The sequence below is a fragment of the Emys orbicularis genome, chromosome 9 (assembly GCF_028017835.1).
Source record: "Emys orbicularis isolate rEmyOrb1 chromosome 9, rEmyOrb1.hap1, whole genome shotgun sequence".
Taxonomy (NCBI): Eukaryota; Metazoa; Chordata; order Testudines; family Emydidae; genus Emys; species Emys orbicularis.
This window is the reverse complement of record NC_088691.1, coordinates 50,161,119-50,180,077: the sequence shown is the minus strand read 5'-3', so window position 1 is coordinate 50,180,077 and position 18,959 is coordinate 50,161,119. Positions and strand designations below refer to the sequence as shown.

The window sequence follows — 18,959 nt, the reverse complement described above, 5'->3', positions numbered from 1 at the left end:
AGAGTTAAGGCTTTTCAAGGGTTCCACCAGCTGGACTGGGATGGGAGATAGTTCTAAGCACTGCAGCATGGGAGGGACTGGCAGGTAGGCCCCTTATATATGTATACTCAGTCTGAACTTTCAGAGCCATGAGGAAGCCTGTGTGGTTTTGGCTGCTACTGATCTCTGCTTTCTGGACAGTAAGAGCTCGTGCAATGATGGACAATACTGGGAGGAGGAATTGCAGTCCTTTACCATTTCATTACAATCATAAAGTGAGCAAAGCAGCTTTGAAAATTGTTGTTCAGTCTGTCAGTGTCTAAAGTGCAGTTATGAGATAGAGATACAGTCGATACAATAGGATATACACCTGTTTCTCAGCAGCACGAAGCACTCAGGAAGTAGCTGGCAGTGTCTTGTAAGGGTTCAGAATCCCTTTGGGGTCCAACATGGCTTTGACCTGCTGCATCAGAAGGACTGCCTCCTGTGGCTTACTGTATTGAATGTAATGCTTCTTCTTGAAGCCCAGTCCATGCTCTGCACTGATACTGCCATTATACTGTGCAGTCCACTCGTACACAAATGGCTCAATGGCATTCAGCAGGGAATGGCTGTAGGACTCAGCTGTGATGTTCAAGTGCAGGTTTCCATCTCCTGGAAGAAAGCATAACAGAGCTGGGTCTGAGATGGTTCTGATAGAGAAACGGAATGACCCTGCTATGGAAATTTATCATTGGCTCTGCTGTGTAACAAAACAGCAGAGTCTATGTTATGTCCTGAGAGCAGCTGTCCATTAGGATTCTACGAACAGTGGTTCCTCTCTTCAGACAGTTATGTGCTTGAATAACTCAAAGTTTCCTAGCTCTTGTGCCATCTCTAAGAAGTACAGTCCATCAGAAAGCCCTCACAATGTAGAGTAAAAACTTTCCATTTCCTGATTTTGTGCTTTTAGAACTTCAGCCATAATATTTCTTGTGGCAAAGATTTATCTAAAGTTACTTCATTAGGACTGTGACATTTTAATTTACCCATACCACATTATTCAATCTCTTCCAATTATATTTTTGCAACCATTTAAATGTACATCATTAATAGAGTTATGTTTTCTTTTGGACTGCCTCTGAATAATGATCTTTGATTAACATCTAAATATCTATTGACTATTTGGAAGTCAAGATAAATCTAAAGTTTTTAGTGATTCATGTTCACTTTGGAAGAAAAGAACTCTCCCAAAAGGGACATGACTCTTGACATTAATAAGTAGAATTAAAAATAATAATCCTATTTGTTATATCATAGAATCATAGAATATTAGGGTTGGAAGAGACCTCAGGAGGTCATCTAGTCTAATCCCCTGCTCAAAGCAGGACCAACACCAACTAAATCATCAATATAGTCAAATGTGTACAAAAGACAACCTTTATTAAGCAACCTCCTGTTTAAAGACACTGCTCTGAAATAGCTTCAAACAGAGAGTGCTTAACACTGCTCCACTTCTAATGACAGCTCAGCTCTGTTAAGCAATCCATTTGTCTGTCTCCGGAGTCGCTGAAGTCAAGTTTCACTACATAAATTTCAAAATATCCCTTTGCAAATTCCAAAGCCTTTTTTTCTCAATTGCATTATTTTAATCACTTTTTTCTGGTGGTTAATGGCTTGGCCATAATTGGTTTACAAATATTGCTACTCCCTCTAATGAGGACAGTGGTTCCTACCAAACATTTACATTTATTATTTGACTGCATAGATTCATAGATTCTAGGACTGGAAGGGACCTCGAGAGGTCATCGAGTCCAGTCCCCTGCCCGCATGGCAGGACCAAATACTGTCTAGACCATCCCTGATAGACATTTATCTAACCTACTCTTAAATATCTCCAGAGATGGAGATTCCACAACCTCCCTAGGCAATTTATTCCAGTGTTTAACCACCCTGACAGTTAGGAACTTTTTCCTAATGTCCAACCTAGACCTCCCTTGCTGCAGTTTAAGCCCATTGCTTCTTGTTCTATCCTCAGAGGCTAAGGTGAACAAGTTTTCTCCCTCCTCCTTATGACACCCTTTTAGATACCTGAAAACTGCTATCATGTCCCCTCTCAGTCTTCTCTTTTCCAAACTAAACAAACCCAATTCTTTCAGCCTTCCTTCATAGGTCATGTTCTCAAGACCTTTAATCATTCTTGTTGCTCTTCTCTGGACCCTTTCCAATTTCTCCACATCTTTCTTGAAATGCGGTGCCCAGAACTGGACACAATACTCCAGCTGAGGCCTAACCAGAGCAGAGTAGAGCGGAAGAATGACTTCTCGTGTCTTGCTCACAACACACCTGTTAATACATCCCAGAATCATGTTTGCTTTTTTTGCAACAGCATCACACTGTTGACTCATATTTAGCTTGTGGTCCACTATAACCCCTAGATCCCTTTCTGCCGTACTCCTTCCTAGACAGTCTCTTCCCATTCTGTATGTGTGAAACTGATTTTTTCTTCCTTTGCATTTGTCTTTGTTAAACTTCATCCTGTTTAACTCAGACCATTTCTCCAATTTGTCCAGATCATTTTGAATTATGACCCTGTCCTCCAAAGCAGTTGCAATCCCTCCCAGTTTGGTATCATCCGCAAACTTAATAAGCGTACTTTCTATGCCAATATCTAAGTCGTTAATGAAGATATTGAACAGAGCTGGTCCCAAAACAGACCCCTGCGGAACCCCACTCGTTATGCCTTTCCAGCAGGATTGGGAACCATTAATAACAACTCTCTGAGTACGGTTATCCAGCCAGTTATGCACCCACCTTATAGTAGCCCCATCTAAATTGTATTTGCCTAGTTTGTCGATAAGAATATCATGCGAGACCGTATCAAATGCCTTACTAAAGTCTAGGTATACCACATCCACAGCTTCTCCCTTATCCACAAGACTCGTTATCCTATCAAAGAAAGCTATCAGATTGGTTTGACATGATTTGTTCTTTACAAATCCATGCTGGCTGTTCCCTATCACCTTACCACCTTCCAAGTGTTTGCAGATGATTTCCTTAATTACTTGCTCCATTATCTTCCCTGGCACAGAAGTTAAACTAACTGGTCTGTAGTTTCCTGGGTTGTTTTTATTTCCCTTTTTATAGATGGGCACTATATTTGCCCTTTTCCAGTCTTCTGGAATCTCTCCCGTCTCCCATGATTTTCCAAAGATAATAGCTAGAGGCTCAGATACCTCCTCTATTAGCTCCTTGAGTATTCTAGGATGCATTTCATCAGGCCCTGGTGACTTGCAGGCATCTAACTTTTCTAAGTTGCAGATCAAACTTATTGCCCAATTAAATCTACCCAAAACACTGGATAAAGAGCTACAAGGCAACATCTCTTTGAATAACTTCTTATACTGTGCTACAGATTGTTAATGTTATTAAATCAATTTTTCCATTAGCATAGGGATCATGTCTGAAATTAGTGGATTCCAACAAATCCTCACAGCTCCGACTAGAGCTATAGCTCTGTCAGCCAATACCATCTAGTTTCCGTTTCTTAGAAGCTAAGCTACAAAAGGAAATCTGTAATGTTCCCCAACTTACCTAGATGGCCATAGCCAACCACATTCTTGGCAGTCTTGCCCAGTCGAGCCCTGGTATCAATCACAAGGTCATACAGTCTCTCCACAGGGAGTGAGAGGTCATATTTGTAAACACAGCCATCATGAGTTAGGGCCTCCGTGATCCGCTCCCTCAGAGACCACAACATCTGTGGTTCATTGGATCAAACAGGATAAAGTGGAGAGAGAAAATTAAAATGAACCAAATACATCAGATTTCACTCTTCATGGAGTTTGAGGACGGGGGGGAGGGGGCAGGGACCTGTTATCCAACTATTTGAGCTACTGTGATGGCCTTATGTCCTCCCTCTGCACATGTATTATCTTACAGCTCTCGGAAACATCCATTTATATTTGTTTGGCGAATTGGCACCATCATATGGTGGAACTATGTATGAGGTCTCTACATTCAGCAATTTCAGATAAAGCAGTACTGGTTAAAATAACTGACTTGCTCAGTACCCTGCTACTGCAGTCTTTGGTTCCCACGCACCTCAGTCCTGCCTTACCAGCACCCTGCTATCTCAGCCCCATACAAACCATCTCAGCCTTGACCCACAGCAGCCTCTGGCTCTAAATACGGGGCTCTCATCCAACTTTGAGTGTGTTTAGTTCCTGTCTCAGAGAAAGGAGAAAACATATAATTTCATTTTCCTGGATATTTTAGAATGGCTAATTTTCTGTCTAGAGTCAATACTCAGATCTCCTGCCAGTGCATTGGCTGCAAGGGAAGGGGAAGACTATGAAAGCATCTCCCCATAAACATCCACAAAGCCACCTCACTGTCCTCTTTAAAACTCTCCACTGCCAACAAGGCAACAAAAAATCATAGTGGTCAGGCAACTGGTGTGCAATGACCACTGCTTCTCACACTGACCAGGAGTGTCTCATTGTTTCCTTGTACTCTCCTGTTTTTGCTGTATCTATCTGTTGTCTCTTGTCTTGTATTTAAATTGTAAACTCCTTGGGATGGCGGCATCTCTGTTATGTGCTGATACAGTGCTTGGCACAATAGGGCCCTAATACAGGACCCTAGGGGTTCCTGTAATGTAAATAATAATCATCTCAGCTCCATGCTAGTACCCAAAATTTGCTTCCCATACATGAGTGCAACATGCTGCTGAGACTGAGAGACAGGTGGTCCAGTCCAACACAAGATCTTCCACTATACACACCACTGTAACATATTCCAAGGAAGTGAGGGTCAGGGTGTAGTCCAGCACTGCAAATCTTCCCACTTCTACAGAGGAATAGGGTTATTCTAGCTCCATCACCTGTCAGCCTCTCTCTATTGTTTTGTTTTAAATCATGAGTGATGTGGAGAAAGTGGATAAGGAAAAGTTATTTACTTATTCCCATAATACAAGAACTAGGGGTCACCAAATGAAATTAATAGGCAGCAGGTTTAAAACAAATAAAAGGAAGTTCTTCTTCACGCAGTGCACAGTCAACTTGTGGAACTCCTTACCTGAGGAGGTTGTGAAGGCTAGGACTATAACAGCGTTTAAAAGAGAACTGGATAAATTCATGATGGTTAAGTCCATTAATGGCTATTAGCCAGGATGGGTAAGGAATGGTGTCCCTAGCCTCTGTTTGTCAGAGGGTGGAGAAGGATGGCAGGAGAGAGATCACTTGATCATTGCCTGTTAGGTTCACTCCCTCTGGGGCACCTGGCATTGGCCACTGTCGGTAGACAGGATACCGGGCTAGATGGACCTTGGGTCTGACCTGGTACGGCCGTTCTTATGTTCTTATGTTATGTTCTTATGTTTTGCTGGCTAAGAAAATGAGGAATTTCTCTACTACTTTGTGCTCAAGCAAAATTGCATGTCTAGAGAAAGAAAATTCAGCACCTCCTCATTAACACCATAAGAGAGGGCCATAAGGAAAATGTTGGTAGAACATTTGAAAACAGCCAAAAAAAATATTGGCACATGTTTCACCATATAAACAAGCTACAACTTTTCCTCCTGATGTCAGGTGACTTGGGAACTCCTAAGCCACAGAACAAACTGTTTAACCATTCATCAATGTAAAGTACAAACCCAAATAGAGAATTATTCCGTGAGTGTTTGTGTTGGAGGGGGAATCACCTTTATTTTCTTATCCTCTGTGGCCACAGTCCCATCGGTCACCAAACCAGAGGCCATGACATGTTCCAAGAAGTTGGTCAGCTTTTCTTCATCATGGGCAGAATTGGAGCCTGATGTTTCAATTAAAATATAAAAGGGGCTTCCTGGAAACGAGAGGGGACAGAACAAGAGAACAGCCAGTAGTAGAAAAATAAGGATTTAATTCAGACGATTAAAAGGTCATCTTGAGAAGTCACTGGGTTAAAAATAAAGCAACATTCTCTACAGTGACTCCTTTTGTATAAGGTAGAGGGCTGAGATAACTTATCTTCCCAACCTTCAGCATCCTTTCACCATTCCCTATAGGAATTCTGCTGGCCAAGGCAGGACTGAAATAGCTGGGAATGCCTCCAGAGCTGGGATATGTGGGAAGACTCCCTCATGAACAGCTGCTCTGCACTCTGCATTGGCTAGAGTGCAGCGAGCTCTAGACAGAGCACAATGGATGTGATGTCCTCGAGAGTTGGAAATTCTGCAAATATTTTTGATCTTGTCAAAGTATCTGCTTTGTGTTTGAGAGTGAGTGTTTCAGAGTGATACTTTCCATCTGTATGGAAATAAACTCTGCTACAAGGCATGCAGCTTATCTCTGCTTCCTTCAAGTTAACCAATGTAAATAAAGTCCAAAATTCTGGAAATTGCCCTTTCCTGCTGCATTTCACATAGATTCCCTCTGAGGAATCCCTCTCTGCTACTCTATAGCCTTGATGCTACATCAGATGCTCTATGCACTGCCCTTGTTTTAATCACTCTTTATTGTAGCAGCTGCTGTTGAGATGGGGCCAATAACTTAAAATAACCCCCCCCCCCAAATAATAGAAAAAAAATATGTTTCATGTGATGTTTGTTTGAATGTCTCAGGGTGACTAAGCTGGGGAGACAGGGAAGTTTGCTCAGTGATAAATTATGTTACAATGTTATTGGAATTTATTCAGTCTATTTATTAGGTTGCTGTCTCCTAATAAATAGGCTGAATAAATTCCAACAACAGGGGGGGAGGGATAGCTCAGTGGTTTGAGCCTTGGCCTGCTAAACCCAGGGTTGTGAGTTCAATCCTTGAGGGGGCCATTTAGGGATCTGGGGCAAAAATCTGTCTGGGGATTGGTCCTGCTTTGAGCAGGGGGTTGGACTAGATGACCTCCTGAGGTCCCTTCCAATCCTGGTATTCTATGATTCCTACTCCAAGGGACCAGACATAGTCCCTATGAAAAGCTGTCTTTTTGCTATCTCTGGAGAGACCCCCTTAATAACTGAACATGTAGGCTGAACACTTCTCTTGCCCTAGGCAGGAGACTAGCTGCTCCATGGTAGGCTTGGAGTGCAGTGGTGGAACAGTGTGGGGAAGTCCAGGCTTCAGTGAACCTGGATACTGGACTCCCTTCTCACCTTTGGAGAGACCTTTCTTTAGATCAGCTAAGTATTTATCCCAGCATTCCCTACCTCCTCCCAAAAGAAATCCCCAGAAGATATTAGGTCTTTTTCCACAGCACAATAAAACATCTAGATACCTGGGTTCATAGCACAGCCTTATACTCCAGATCACCTGTCTATGCACAGTACATTAATTCTAGTACCTGTCACTGGTTTGGACAGTTTGAGGTGGTTCTCAACCAATTTCATGCACTTGTCATCCATGAATTCGTATGCAGACAGGATCTCTCCCAGCATGCCTTTGCAGGTAGTGAAAGTTCCAAGAACCTGAGAGAAACTCTGACAACCTTTCCACAGACAACAAATAGCACAGAGAAAATTAAAACTGCTAACATACTAAAAAATACTACCTGGCTCAAAATAGTTTGTCCAGGGTCCAGTAAATAATAATTAATGATGTGTGCTACATAGAACGCTGTTAGAAATGTTTGTGATGATAAATGTTTAGCATAGACCATGCAGGTGCAACTCTTACCTGACTGGTCTTTTTCATGCCAATGATTTTTAGAAAACAGGACACCTTGGATCCTATCAAGATGTTTAGGGCACCGTGTCCCTATTCCCCACTTATCTGTCTGGGCCAGAAGGGTGGTGAGGCAAAATATAACCAGTACAGCTAAGCACTGGGTCCCTTCCCTTCTCCACTTCTACCTACCATTTTTCTACCTGTGAATGACATTTTGCCTGCCAGAGCTAAGCTAAAGCTCAAATGGCATGGTGACAGGAATACCACAGATAAGAGAGTTTTGCTAAATCCCAGTGACCACAAGTATTTTAATGCATACCACCAAACTCTCTCAAACATTTTGTTATTAGAAATAAAATCAAGTTGGTGGTTTACAGCAGTTTACTGACTTGTGCCTTCTCTCTCAATTCTCATTCTTTCCCGGCTTCTTCTGTCACTGGTTTCAGCAGTCAAGTTATTAAAAACCAGCCCCCAGGATCACAGGGCAGCTTCATCTCCAATAATATACCCCAAATCAGTCTCTTGGTCCTCTGATACTGTATGAACACCATTGTATATTGTTTCTGGTTACCAACACCACTGCTGGAGAATGAGAGAGGGACAGAGCCTACCTAAGAAGACCAGATTCACAGACTTGGGTTTCCGTGGACAGAGGATAGAGACAGCAGTAATGACCCCCAAAGTCCCCTCTGATCCAATGAAAAGCTGCTTCAAATCATAGCCAGTATTATCCTTCTGCAGAGAAGCCAAGCAGTTCAGAATGGAGCCATCAGCCAGGACCTGGCAGAGGACAAAGAAACAATACTGATAAACCCTTCATTTCCAATTACGCAAATACACACAGGTGATGAGCTGGTGTGAAGAGACAAGATGATAAGAAGCTGCAGCAAACCTCTCAAGAGAGCCCTGCACGGATACATCCGATCCACAAAAATGGTCCACGGAATTTGCAGGGCTCTATCTTTCAGTGCTGCAACGTGGTTATATTCTTTTTTCCTTCTCTAATTGTTGTCCCTCCCCACCCTTTTTCCCTATCACTTCTTCCACATAGCCTTGGACAGGGAGAGCTTTCTCCCATCTACATGGTGCCCATTTTGCTCCACCAAATTCCTCTCTTCCTTAGTGGTACATGCTCTGCTCATGTGTCGCATGAAAAGCAAGGAACAGTTACACTAATAAGAACAGATTGTTTTTCATACCAATCAGTGATCTTTCTCCAATGGACATGATCAGCCATTGTACATAGTTTTTAGCTTAGGACAGCTGATGCAACCAATGAAAGTAAAGTGCCAATTTTGAAACAGCGAGGGTAATTAATCATCAGAAGTAGTAAGTTCTCCATCATTTGAGCCCTTAAACCAAGATTGGATGGGTTTCTAACAGATATGCTCTAGTTAAAGATTGCCTTGACTTCTTAGACACATTAGAGATGAAAAAGACCACCTGGGTCATGTAATCCTTTCCCTCGCCAATACTGTTCTTTACAATAAACGTACTAGTGAATTTTTCAGTCTATCTTTAAATGTTCCAAACACCAGGACTTCCAGAAGTAAGCAGACTATTTTACAGCCTAATAGAACTACAAGACATTCAGCCAAGACTTTTCTGTGTTTTAACTGAACTTCACTAATAGGCTGGTAGCACCACCTATTTTGACAAACCTTAATGGTTTGTGCTGACATTTTCCATGCACGGTGTCTGCCTCAGCCCTATATCATAGAATCATAGAAGATTAGGGTTGGAAGAGACCTCAGGAGGTCATCTAGTCCAACCCCCTGCTCAAAGCAGGACCAACACCAACTAAATAATCCCAACCAGGGCTTTGTCAAGCTGGGCCTTAAAAACCTCTAAAGATGGAGATTTCACCACTTCCCTAGGTAACCTAGGTAACCAGTGCTTCACCACCCTCCTAGTGAAATAGTTTTTCCTAATATCCAACCTAGACCTCCCCCACTGAAACTTGAGACCATTGCTTCTTGTTCTGTCATCTGCCACCACTGAGAACAGCCTAGCTCCATCCTCTTTGGAATCCCCCTTCAGGTAGTTGAAGGCTGTTATCAAATCCCCCCTCACTCTTCTCTTCTGCAGACTAAATAACTCCAGTTCCCTCAGCCTCTCGTCATAAGTCATGTGCCCCAGCCCCGTAATCATTTTTGCTGCCCTCCGCTGGATTCTCTCCAATTTGTCCACATCCTTTCTGTAACTGGGGGCCCAAAATTGGACGTAATACTTGGACTGAACTAGCGGAAGTGATGGTCCCAGGTTAAGGGATTTCTAGCCTGTGTATAAAAACCTGGGAAACCGAAGCCGCTAAGCAAAGGCAGCTTGTGCCTTAAGAATCTGCCAGCCTGTTTATCACTTAGGGTGAGAATTTGCCAATTCATATCCTACCTATCTAGTATGTTAAACTCAGCTTGCGTTTTTGTTTATTTAGTAGGTAATCTGCTTTGATCTGTTTGCTATCACTTAAAATCTATCTTTTGTAGTTAATAAACTTGTTTTATGTTTTAATCCAAAACAGAGTGCATTTGACTAAGGTGTCTGGGGAAAATCTCAGCTTGGTTACCACAAGTGTGCATGGTGCTCTTCACACTGAGGGAGAGACGGACTGGGCATTAAACCCATATACTGGCCAGATTTGACCAGGGCAGGACGGTACTGTTCTGGGGTACTAGGCTGTGAAGCTGGTGGTTCAAGAGCCTGCATGTAACTGAAGCTGGGTGTGTCCCTACCTGTGTGAATGCTGGTGAAAGTGCAGGCTGGAGGGCTTTGCAGCTTGTCACAGCAGCTAAGTGTGAGAGGAAGCCCAGGCTGGTGGGTCAGAGGGCTCAGTGGTACCCCAGTTCCAGGCAGCCCCCCAGGGGCAACCCATCAGACAAGTAAACCTAGACTATACCTGACAGGTGTTTGAAGGGTTTTAAGAACAGGTAGGACAATGATGGAGATTCCATAACCTCTCTTGGAAGCCTTTTCCAGTGCTTAACTACTCTTAGGGTATGTCTACACTGCCGCGCTAGTTCGGCGGCTGGGGATCGAAGTTCCGGGTTCGATTTATCGCGTCTGGTGTGGATGCGATAAATCGAACCAGGAAGTGCTCGCCGTCGACTGCGGTACTCCAGCTAGACGAGAGGAGTACCGCGGAGTCGACGGGGGAGCCTGCCTGCCGCTTGTAGACCGCGTCTGAACCGCGGTAAGTTCGAAGTAAGGTATGTCGAATTCAGCTACGTTATTCACGTAGCTGAATTTGCGTACCTTACTTCGACTTGGGGGGTAAGTGTAGACCAAGCCTTAGAGAAGAGGAAAAACTTTCTAACTCCAACCTAAGGGTACGTCTATAGTACGAAATTAATTCAAACTTATTCTATTCGAATTTTCGGAAGCGATTTTATACATTCGGTGTTGTGTGTTCCCACTAAAGCGCATGAATTCGGCGGAGTGCGTCCACAGTACCAAGGCTAGCATCGAATGTCGGAGCGGTGCACTGTGGGAAGCTATCCCACAGTTCCCGCAGTCCCCGCCGCCCATTGGAATTGTGGGTTAAGCTCCCAGTGCATGATGGGGCAAAAACATTCTCGCGAGTGTTTCTGGGTATGTGCTGTCACTCGCTCCTCCCTCCGTGAAAGCTACAGCAGACACCATACTGCCAGCAGACGGTGCAGTACGGTGCACCGCCTGTCTCCTGGTACTATGAATCCACCTTGCATGTCCTCTCGTCTTTCTATCTACTCTTTTATCTAACCATTTCCCTCTTTTCGGCTACTGTGAACAGAGCAGCACAGCTTCCGCCGCAAACTCTGCTCTCCCGCTCTTGCATCGCTAGCTAATTTTTCCATGTTGTCTGTCCTGGGCTCGCGTGGAAGCTACAGAAGGCAACAATTCCCCACCATTTTTCGGCCATCGTGAACTGAGCCGCACAGCTTCCACCGCAAACTCTGCTCTCCCGCTCTTGCAGCTCTAGCGAGCTTCCCGACTCCGTGAAAGCTACAGAAGACAACCATTTACCGCCTGTAATAGTCCGGTGAGGGGGTTTGCGCCCTTTTAAGGGCCGTCGGGCGCCAGGCCGCCTTACTACACGGCCGAATTAGACCTCGGTGCGGGAGGTTTCGGGGTTTCTCCCCTTAGGCAGGGGCTAAACAAAAGGCTCCCTGCCGCTGCAAGGAGCTCCAGCCCTCAGTTGGGGCTGGGCAGTATATTAGTCCTAAACTTCGGTTCAGGCAGCCGGAGCTGAGCACTTGCCCAAGTTGAATAAGCCCGTATGCTAGCTCAGGGCGGGGTAATACCCCAGGGTTTAAGGGGCTTCGGTCCTGGTAGCGGGAGCGGAGCACTTACAAAGTCAGGAAGCCCCAGGCCCTTAGTCGGGGCGGGGCAACGCACAACAGTCCAGGGGGGCTCAGCTCCTTACAGCAGGAGCGGAGAACCCCAAAGTCAGTAAGCTTAGTTCCTTAGCCAGGGAGTGAGCAGACAAGTAACGGCAGCCCCGGCCCTGGGTCAGGGCGGGCTGCAAACAATTCGTCTTTTTGGGGCCCAGGCCCTTAACCAGGGACTGGGTCAATTGGTGGCAGCCCAGGCCCTAGGTCAGGGCGGGGAAGTAAGCAATTAGCCTAGGCTCAGGCCCTCAGGCAGGGCTGAGCAACAAAGTCAGTAGTTTAAGCCCAGGCCCTTAATTAGGGCGGGGCGGCAAACAGCAGTTCTAGGCTTAGGCCCTCAGGTGGGGGCTGAGCAAGCACACAGTAACAAAGTCAGTAGTCTAAGCCCAGGCCCTCAATTAGGGCGGGGCAGCAAACAGCAGTTCTAGGCTCAGGCCCTCAGATAGGGGCTGAGCAAGCACACGGTAACAAAGTCAGTGGTTTAAGCCCAGGCCCTCAATCAGGGCGGGGCGGCAAACAGCAGTTTTTCAGGGCTCACACCCTCAGATAGGGAGGAGGAGAGACTGCCACCCGGCATGGGGGTGGCAGGGGGGAACACAGGCCCACCCACTTCACTGTGTTCCAGCCCGGGGCCCTATCCGCAGCAGTTCGTCTGCCGCGGGGTCAGTGGGGATCCTGCCCGCAACACACTGACATAGGCTCAGGGTCTGCTATCCCCGGGCTACTTTCCATCTCCTCCTCCATGGGTACCTGCTCCTCGCTGGGCTCGGCAGCGGGGTCCCACACCATGGGCTCCTCGGGTTGCTGGGGGCTGTCTAGGTCGGGCCGCTCCTCCGGTCTCGGGTCCGGCTCAGGTTCGGGTGGCCCCTCGGGGTACCGTGCTCGGGGCAGGCTCGGCCAGTCCACCTCGGGGTACCTTCCTCGGGGCAATCTCGGCCAGTCCACCTCGGGGTACCACGCTCGGGGCAGGCTGGGCCAGTCCACCTCGGGGTACCTGCCGAGCGGGAGGTTTGAGCGGCGCTGGGTGTTTGGGTGCCTGGTTTTGGGCAGGCTCGGTCCGTCGGCATCCAAGTACCGGGCTCGGGGTAGGCTCCGTTTCGCAGGAGCCCGAGCAGGAGCGTCTGTCCTCTCCGGCCGCTCGGCTCCAACTGAGTGTTGGGGCCGGGCTTTTATACTTCCTGTCCCGCCCCTTGACTTCCGGGGGGCGGGAACAGGTGGTGGTGGCTCCGCCCACTTGAGTGGCGGTTCTAATCCCTCCCTCTCTGGGGTTGGCTCCGCCCACTGGGGTGGCTGTTCTGGCTCCTCTCCCTTTGGGGCCGTCGGGAGCCAGGCCGCCTCACTACACCGCCTTTTATCAGCCATCTTGAACTGAACAGCTCTCCTACGTTTCGTGCACTTTTTCCAGGATTACCCGTGCAGGCGCCATAGCGCGGCAAGCATAGAACCCACTCAGATCTCCGCTGCAGTTTTGACCATTGTAAATACCTCGCGCATTATCCAGCAGTATGTGCAGTACCTGCAAAACCGGGCGAGGAAGCGACGACAGTGCGATTACTATACTGATAAGGACATGGACACAGACGTTCCTAGAAGCACGGCATGTGGCGATTGGGAGATCATGGTGGCATTGGGCCAGGTTCGTGCCGTGGAACGCCGAGTCTGGGCCCGGGAAACAAGCACAGACTGGTGGGACCGCATAATGTTGCAGGTCTGGGATGATTCCCAGTGGCTGCGAAACTTTCGTATGCGTAGGGCCACTTTCATGGACCTTTGTGACTTGCTGTCCCCTGCCCTGAAGCGCAAAGACACCAAAATGAGAGCAGCCCTCATAGTTGAGAAGCGAGTGGCCATAGCACTGTGTAAGTTTGCAACGCCCAACAGCTACCGGTCAGTCGGGAATCAGTTTGGTGTGGGCAAATCTACTGTAGGGGCTGCTGTGCTGCAAGTAGCCAACACAATCATTGACCAGCTGCTATCAAGGGTAGTGACTTTGGGAAATGTGCAGACCATTGTGGATGGCTTTAATGCACTGGGGTTCCCTAACTGCGGCGGGGCGATAGACGGAACGCATATCCCTATCTTGGCCCCGGCACAACAGGGCGGCCAGTACATAAACCGCAAGGGGTACTTTTCCATGGTTCTGCAAGCACTGGTGGATCACAAGGGACGTTTCACTGACATCAACGTGGGATGGCCGGGAGAGGTGAATGACGCTCGCATCTTCAGGAACTCTGGTCTGTTTGAACAACTTACTTCCCAGACCAGAAAATTAGTGTTGGAGATGTTGAAATGCCTATAGTTATCCTCGGGGACCCAGCCTACCCCTTAATGCCATGACTCATGAAGCCATACACAGGCACCCTGGACAGTAGTAAGGAGCAGTTCAACTATAGGCTGAGCAAGTGCAGAATGGTGGTAGAATGTGCTTTTGGACGTTTGAAAGCGCGCTGGTGCAGTTTACTGACTCGGTTAGATCTCAGCACAACCAATATTCCAATTGTAATTGCTGCTTGTTGTGTGCTCCACAATATCTGTGAGAGTAAGGAGGAGACGTTTATGGCGGGGTGGGAGGTTGAGGCAACTTGCCTGGCAGCCAATTTCGCACAGCCAGACAACAGGGCAATTAGAAGAGCGCAGCAGGGCACGCTGTGCATCAGAGAAGCTTTGAAAGCCAGTTTCATGACTGGCCAGGGTACGGTGTGACAGTTGTGTTTATTTCTCTTGAAGTTACCCGCCCCCTATATATATGAAAGGAAATAAAGTCAAAATTGTTTAAAAACTGTTCTTTATTATTTGTTGCACAACACATTGAGAGAAATCAGAAGGTAGACCGGGGAGGAGGGGAAGGGCGGTATTGGGTTAGGGGGGTGGAGGAGGAGGGAAGGACAAGTCCAGAAACCAAATCAAAAGTTCGCATATGCCAGCTTTCTGCTGCTTGGGCGATCCTCTGGGGTTGAGTGTGTGCGTCCCCGTAGCCTCCCCCCTCGTGTTCTTGGGCGTCTGGGTGAGGAGGCTATGGAACTTGGGGAGGAGGTAGGGAGGTTATGCAGGGGCTGCAGCGGCAGTCTGTGGTCTTGCTGCCTTTCCCGCATTAGATCCACCATACAGCGGAGCATGTCAGTTTGCTCCCCCATGAGCTTGACCATAGCGTCCTGCCTGCTCTCATTGCGCGTGTCCCTCCTCTCTTCATGTTCCTGTAATGCTTTATGGGACTCCGCAATTGTTTGCCTCCACGCATTCAGCTGGGCCCTATCAGTGCGAGAGGACTGCATGAGCTCGGCGAACATGTTGTCCCGAGTTCATTTTTTCCGCCTTCTAATCTGGACCAGCCTCTGGGATGGAGTAGATAGGAGCCGCGTTGAAACATTTGCACCTGCGGGAGGAGAAAAAGGGAGGGTAGTATTTTAAAAGATACATTTCAGAGAACAAAGGGGACACTTTGGTGTGAGTAAGCCATCACACATGGCCGGGAAACAGAATTCAGCTTGCAGGCAGCCTGGGGGCACGTGGGGTTCTGCTTCTTCTACATTCATTTCAATGCTTTCAAACTGCTGGGCCCCCTTTCCCATAGCAAGCAATGCCTGGTGGGTTTGCCATATAAAAGGAGGGCCTGCAGGCTCTCTGGGATGATCGCTTCACACAACGCCCCCTCTCCCCCCTGCACGGCTCCGATGAGGCTCTGAGCAGGGATGAGCCCTTTAAACTAAACGCGAACAGCCCAGCGCAGCTGGGTTTCCCCCCCGCCCCCCACCACGTGGCTCCGATCAGGCTCTCACTCACCAGAAGTACCTTCTCCAGGGTCATGGTCCGGGAGCCCACCTTGGGAGTGGGGGGAGGCTATTGACTCCAGCGTTAAGAATAGTTCCTGGCTAGGGGGGAAAACACATTCCCCACTTGCCGCCTGTGCACTGTCCTCCTCCTCTTCGTCCTCCAATGACTCTTCCTCCTCGCTCCGTGCAACTCCGCCCTTGCAGGTGTCCACGGACAGTGGTGGGGTAGTGGTGGCGTCACCCCCCATAATTGCATGCAGCTCACGGTAGAAGCGTAATGTATGGGGCTGTGACCCAGAGTGCCCGTTCGCCTCCCTGGCTTTTTGGTAAGCTTGCCTGAGCTCCTGGATTTTTGTACGACACTGCTCTGTGTCCCTGGAGTAGCCTCTTTCCGTCATGGCCCTGGAGACTTTAGCATACGTATTTGCGTTCCTTTTTTTTTTTGGAATGTAGTTCTGCCATAACAGACTCGTCTCCCCAATATGCAATGAGATCCAGTACCTCCCATTCGGACCAGGCTGGAGCTCGTTTGCGAATCCGGGACTGCGTGATCTCTTGTGATGGTGGACTCTGCATGGTTGCCTGTGATGGTGGACTGTGCTGACAGTCACCTGTGCTGATGGTGACCAAACAGGAAATGAAATTCAAAAGTTCCCAGGGCTTTTCCTGCCCACCTGGCTAGTGCATCGGAGTTGAGAGTGTTGTCCAGAGCGGTCACAAGGGAGCATTCTGGGATAGCTCCCAGAGGCCAATAACGTCGAATTGCGTCCACAATACCTTTAACCCGGGATTGCGATCTCTATTTAAGCGCTACTCCACTTGCTGAGGTGGAGTACAGAAATCGGATTAAAGAGCCCTTTAAATCGAAAAAACCGGTTTGGTCGTGTGGATGGAATCATTTTTTTTTCCGAATTAACTCGGCTAATTCTGAAATAACAGACTAGTGTAGACCAGACCTAAATCTGACACACCCATTACTTCTTGTCCTCCTTTCAGTGGACATGGGGAATTGATCACAGTCCCCTTTATAACAGCTCTTCACATACTGGAAGACTTATCAGGTCCTCCTCTCAGCCTCTTCTTCTCAAGACTAAACATGCCCAGTTTTTTTTAACCTTTTCTCATAGTCTGGGTTATCTAAACCTTTTATCATTTTTGTTGCTCTCCTCTGGACCAGTGTTCTCTCTAATTTTTTAGATCCATGTGAAGAATGAATTTTGTTATGTGCACCAATATGGAGGTGATGTGTGGTGGGGTTGAGGGGTTCGGAATCTGGGAGGCGGCTCAGGGCTGGGACAGAGGGTTGGGGTACGGTGGGGTGAGAGTTCTGGCTGGGGGTGAGGGCTCTGGGGTGGGGCCAGGGATGAGGGGGTTGGGGTGCAGGAAGGGGCTCAGGGCTAGGGCAGAGGATTGGGGTGTGAGGGCTCTGGCAGGGGGTGCAGGCTCTGGGGTGCGGCTGGGGATGAGGGGTTCGGGAGGGGAGCTCAGAGCTGGGGCAGAGGGTTGGGTGCAGGGGGTGATGGCTCCGGTTAGGGATGAAGGTTCTGGGAAGGGGCTGGGGATGAAGAGTTTGGGGTTCAGACTGCCCTGGGGCTGCAGCGGGGAGAGAGGTCTCCCCCAGCCCTCTCTTCCCACCGCAGCTCAGGGCCAGGTGAGAGGCACCTCTCCACGGCTGCGGCAGCTCTGGCAGGCCTGGGCTGGGGGAGGGGCTCTTCTCCCTGGCAGCTCTGGGCTGGGCCGGGGGAGGGGCTCCTCTCCCTAGCAGCTCCGGCAGGCCTGGGCTGGGCCGGGGAGGGACTCCTCTCCCCGGCTGTGGCAGTTCTGGTGGGCCTGGGCTGGGCGAAGGGCTCCTCTCCTCGGCAGCTCCGGCGGACCTGGGCTGGGCCAGGGGAAGGGCTCCTCTTCCCAGCCGCGGCAGTTCCAGAGGGCCTGGACTGGGGGAGGGGCGCCTCTCCCCGCCTGTACAGCCCTTGATAGCCTGCAGCGCAGCCACACACCTTACAGGGAACTTAGCTCTGAACTCTCTCCAATTTGCTCACATCTCTCTTAAAGTGTGAGCCTACAACTGGACACACAGTACTCCAGCTGAGGCCTCACCAGTGCTGAATAGAGCAGGACAACTATTTCCCCTGTCTTACATACCACACTCCTGTTAATACACCCTAGAATTACATTAGCCTTTTTCACAACTGCATCACACTGTTAACTCGTATGCAATTAGTGATCCACTATAACCCCTGATTCTATTCAGCAGTACTACCACCTAGCTAGTTATGCCCTATTTTGTAGTTGTGCATTTGATTTTTCCTTCCTAAGTGTAGTACTTTGTACTTCTCTTTATTAAACTTCATCTTGTTGATTTCTGACCAATTCTCTCATTTGTCAAGGTTAATTTGAATTTTAATCCCACCCTTCAAAGTGCTTGCACAACCCCTCCCAGCTTGGTGTCATGATGTACATTTCTAGAACAACAGGAATACAAAAACAGGATGGCAGCAGGATACAGAATGGAAAATAGTTCAGATACAGAAAGCAGCTACAAGACACTCATCTTACCACTTCCAGTCCCAGAACTGTCCCTCGAAGAGAGCCGTACCTCAACAGCCTCAGGCCGCCTGCATTTGTTGCCACATTACCACCAATGTGGCAGCTGCCCTTGGCTCCAAGGTCAAGTGGCATGATGAAGTCCAGCTCCTCAAGATACTGGTTCAGGTTCTCTAAAATACAGCCAGCCTGGCAAACAAGGACTCCTGAAACACAAGAATCAAGCTACAATTTGACACACAGAAATGGTCTCCTAAAGATGCAGGACAACTGTAAGCAACTAGGACCTTCCCTTTCTCCAAAACTTCTACCCTGATGGTACAATTCAAATCCAAAACAACTCTTCTCATGGCTCTATCTCCCTCCTACTGAAGTCTATGGGAGTTTTGACACTGACTTCAGGAGGAGAAAGCCCTGGATTGGTATCTGGAACACAGGGGTACCAAATATTTTTCTCCCTTTAATTTTCCCTTACCTCAACTTTTTAAGAACTTAAATGTTCAAATCAACCAAAGGTTTTCTCATTCCCCAAGTCCAACCACATATGCATACTTTTCCCATTTCTCTCCTCCACAAATGCCAGTGCAGACTGGCCATAAACCTGGCAGATTCTTTCTTCAATACCACTGTAATTTATGTCCTACCCTTTACTATCAGATCCAGATAGTATCCCATCTGGA

General features: G+C 47.9%; 1 protein-coding gene across 1 annotated transcript in view; it reads right to left on the bottom strand.

The window, feature by feature from the left end:
• Positions 1-311: 311 nt before the first annotated feature.
• D2HGDH (D-2-hydroxyglutarate dehydrogenase) overlaps positions 312-18,959 on the bottom strand; it is a 29,777-nt gene continuing 11,129 nt past the window's right edge. The window contains exons 5-10 of the mRNA XM_065410973.1: positions 18,292-18,485; positions 8,210-8,378; positions 7,276-7,419; positions 5,663-5,805; positions 3,553-3,718; positions 312-633 (exon numbers count right to left, since the gene is read on the bottom strand). Of these exons, the coding sequence (XP_065267045.1) occupies positions 374-633; positions 3,553-3,718; positions 5,663-5,805; positions 7,276-7,419; positions 8,210-8,378; positions 18,292-18,485 (1,076 nt within the window). The 3' untranslated portion in view covers positions 312-373. The remainder of the gene's footprint in view (positions 634-3,552; positions 3,719-5,662; positions 5,806-7,275; positions 7,420-8,209; positions 8,379-18,291; positions 18,486-18,959) is intronic.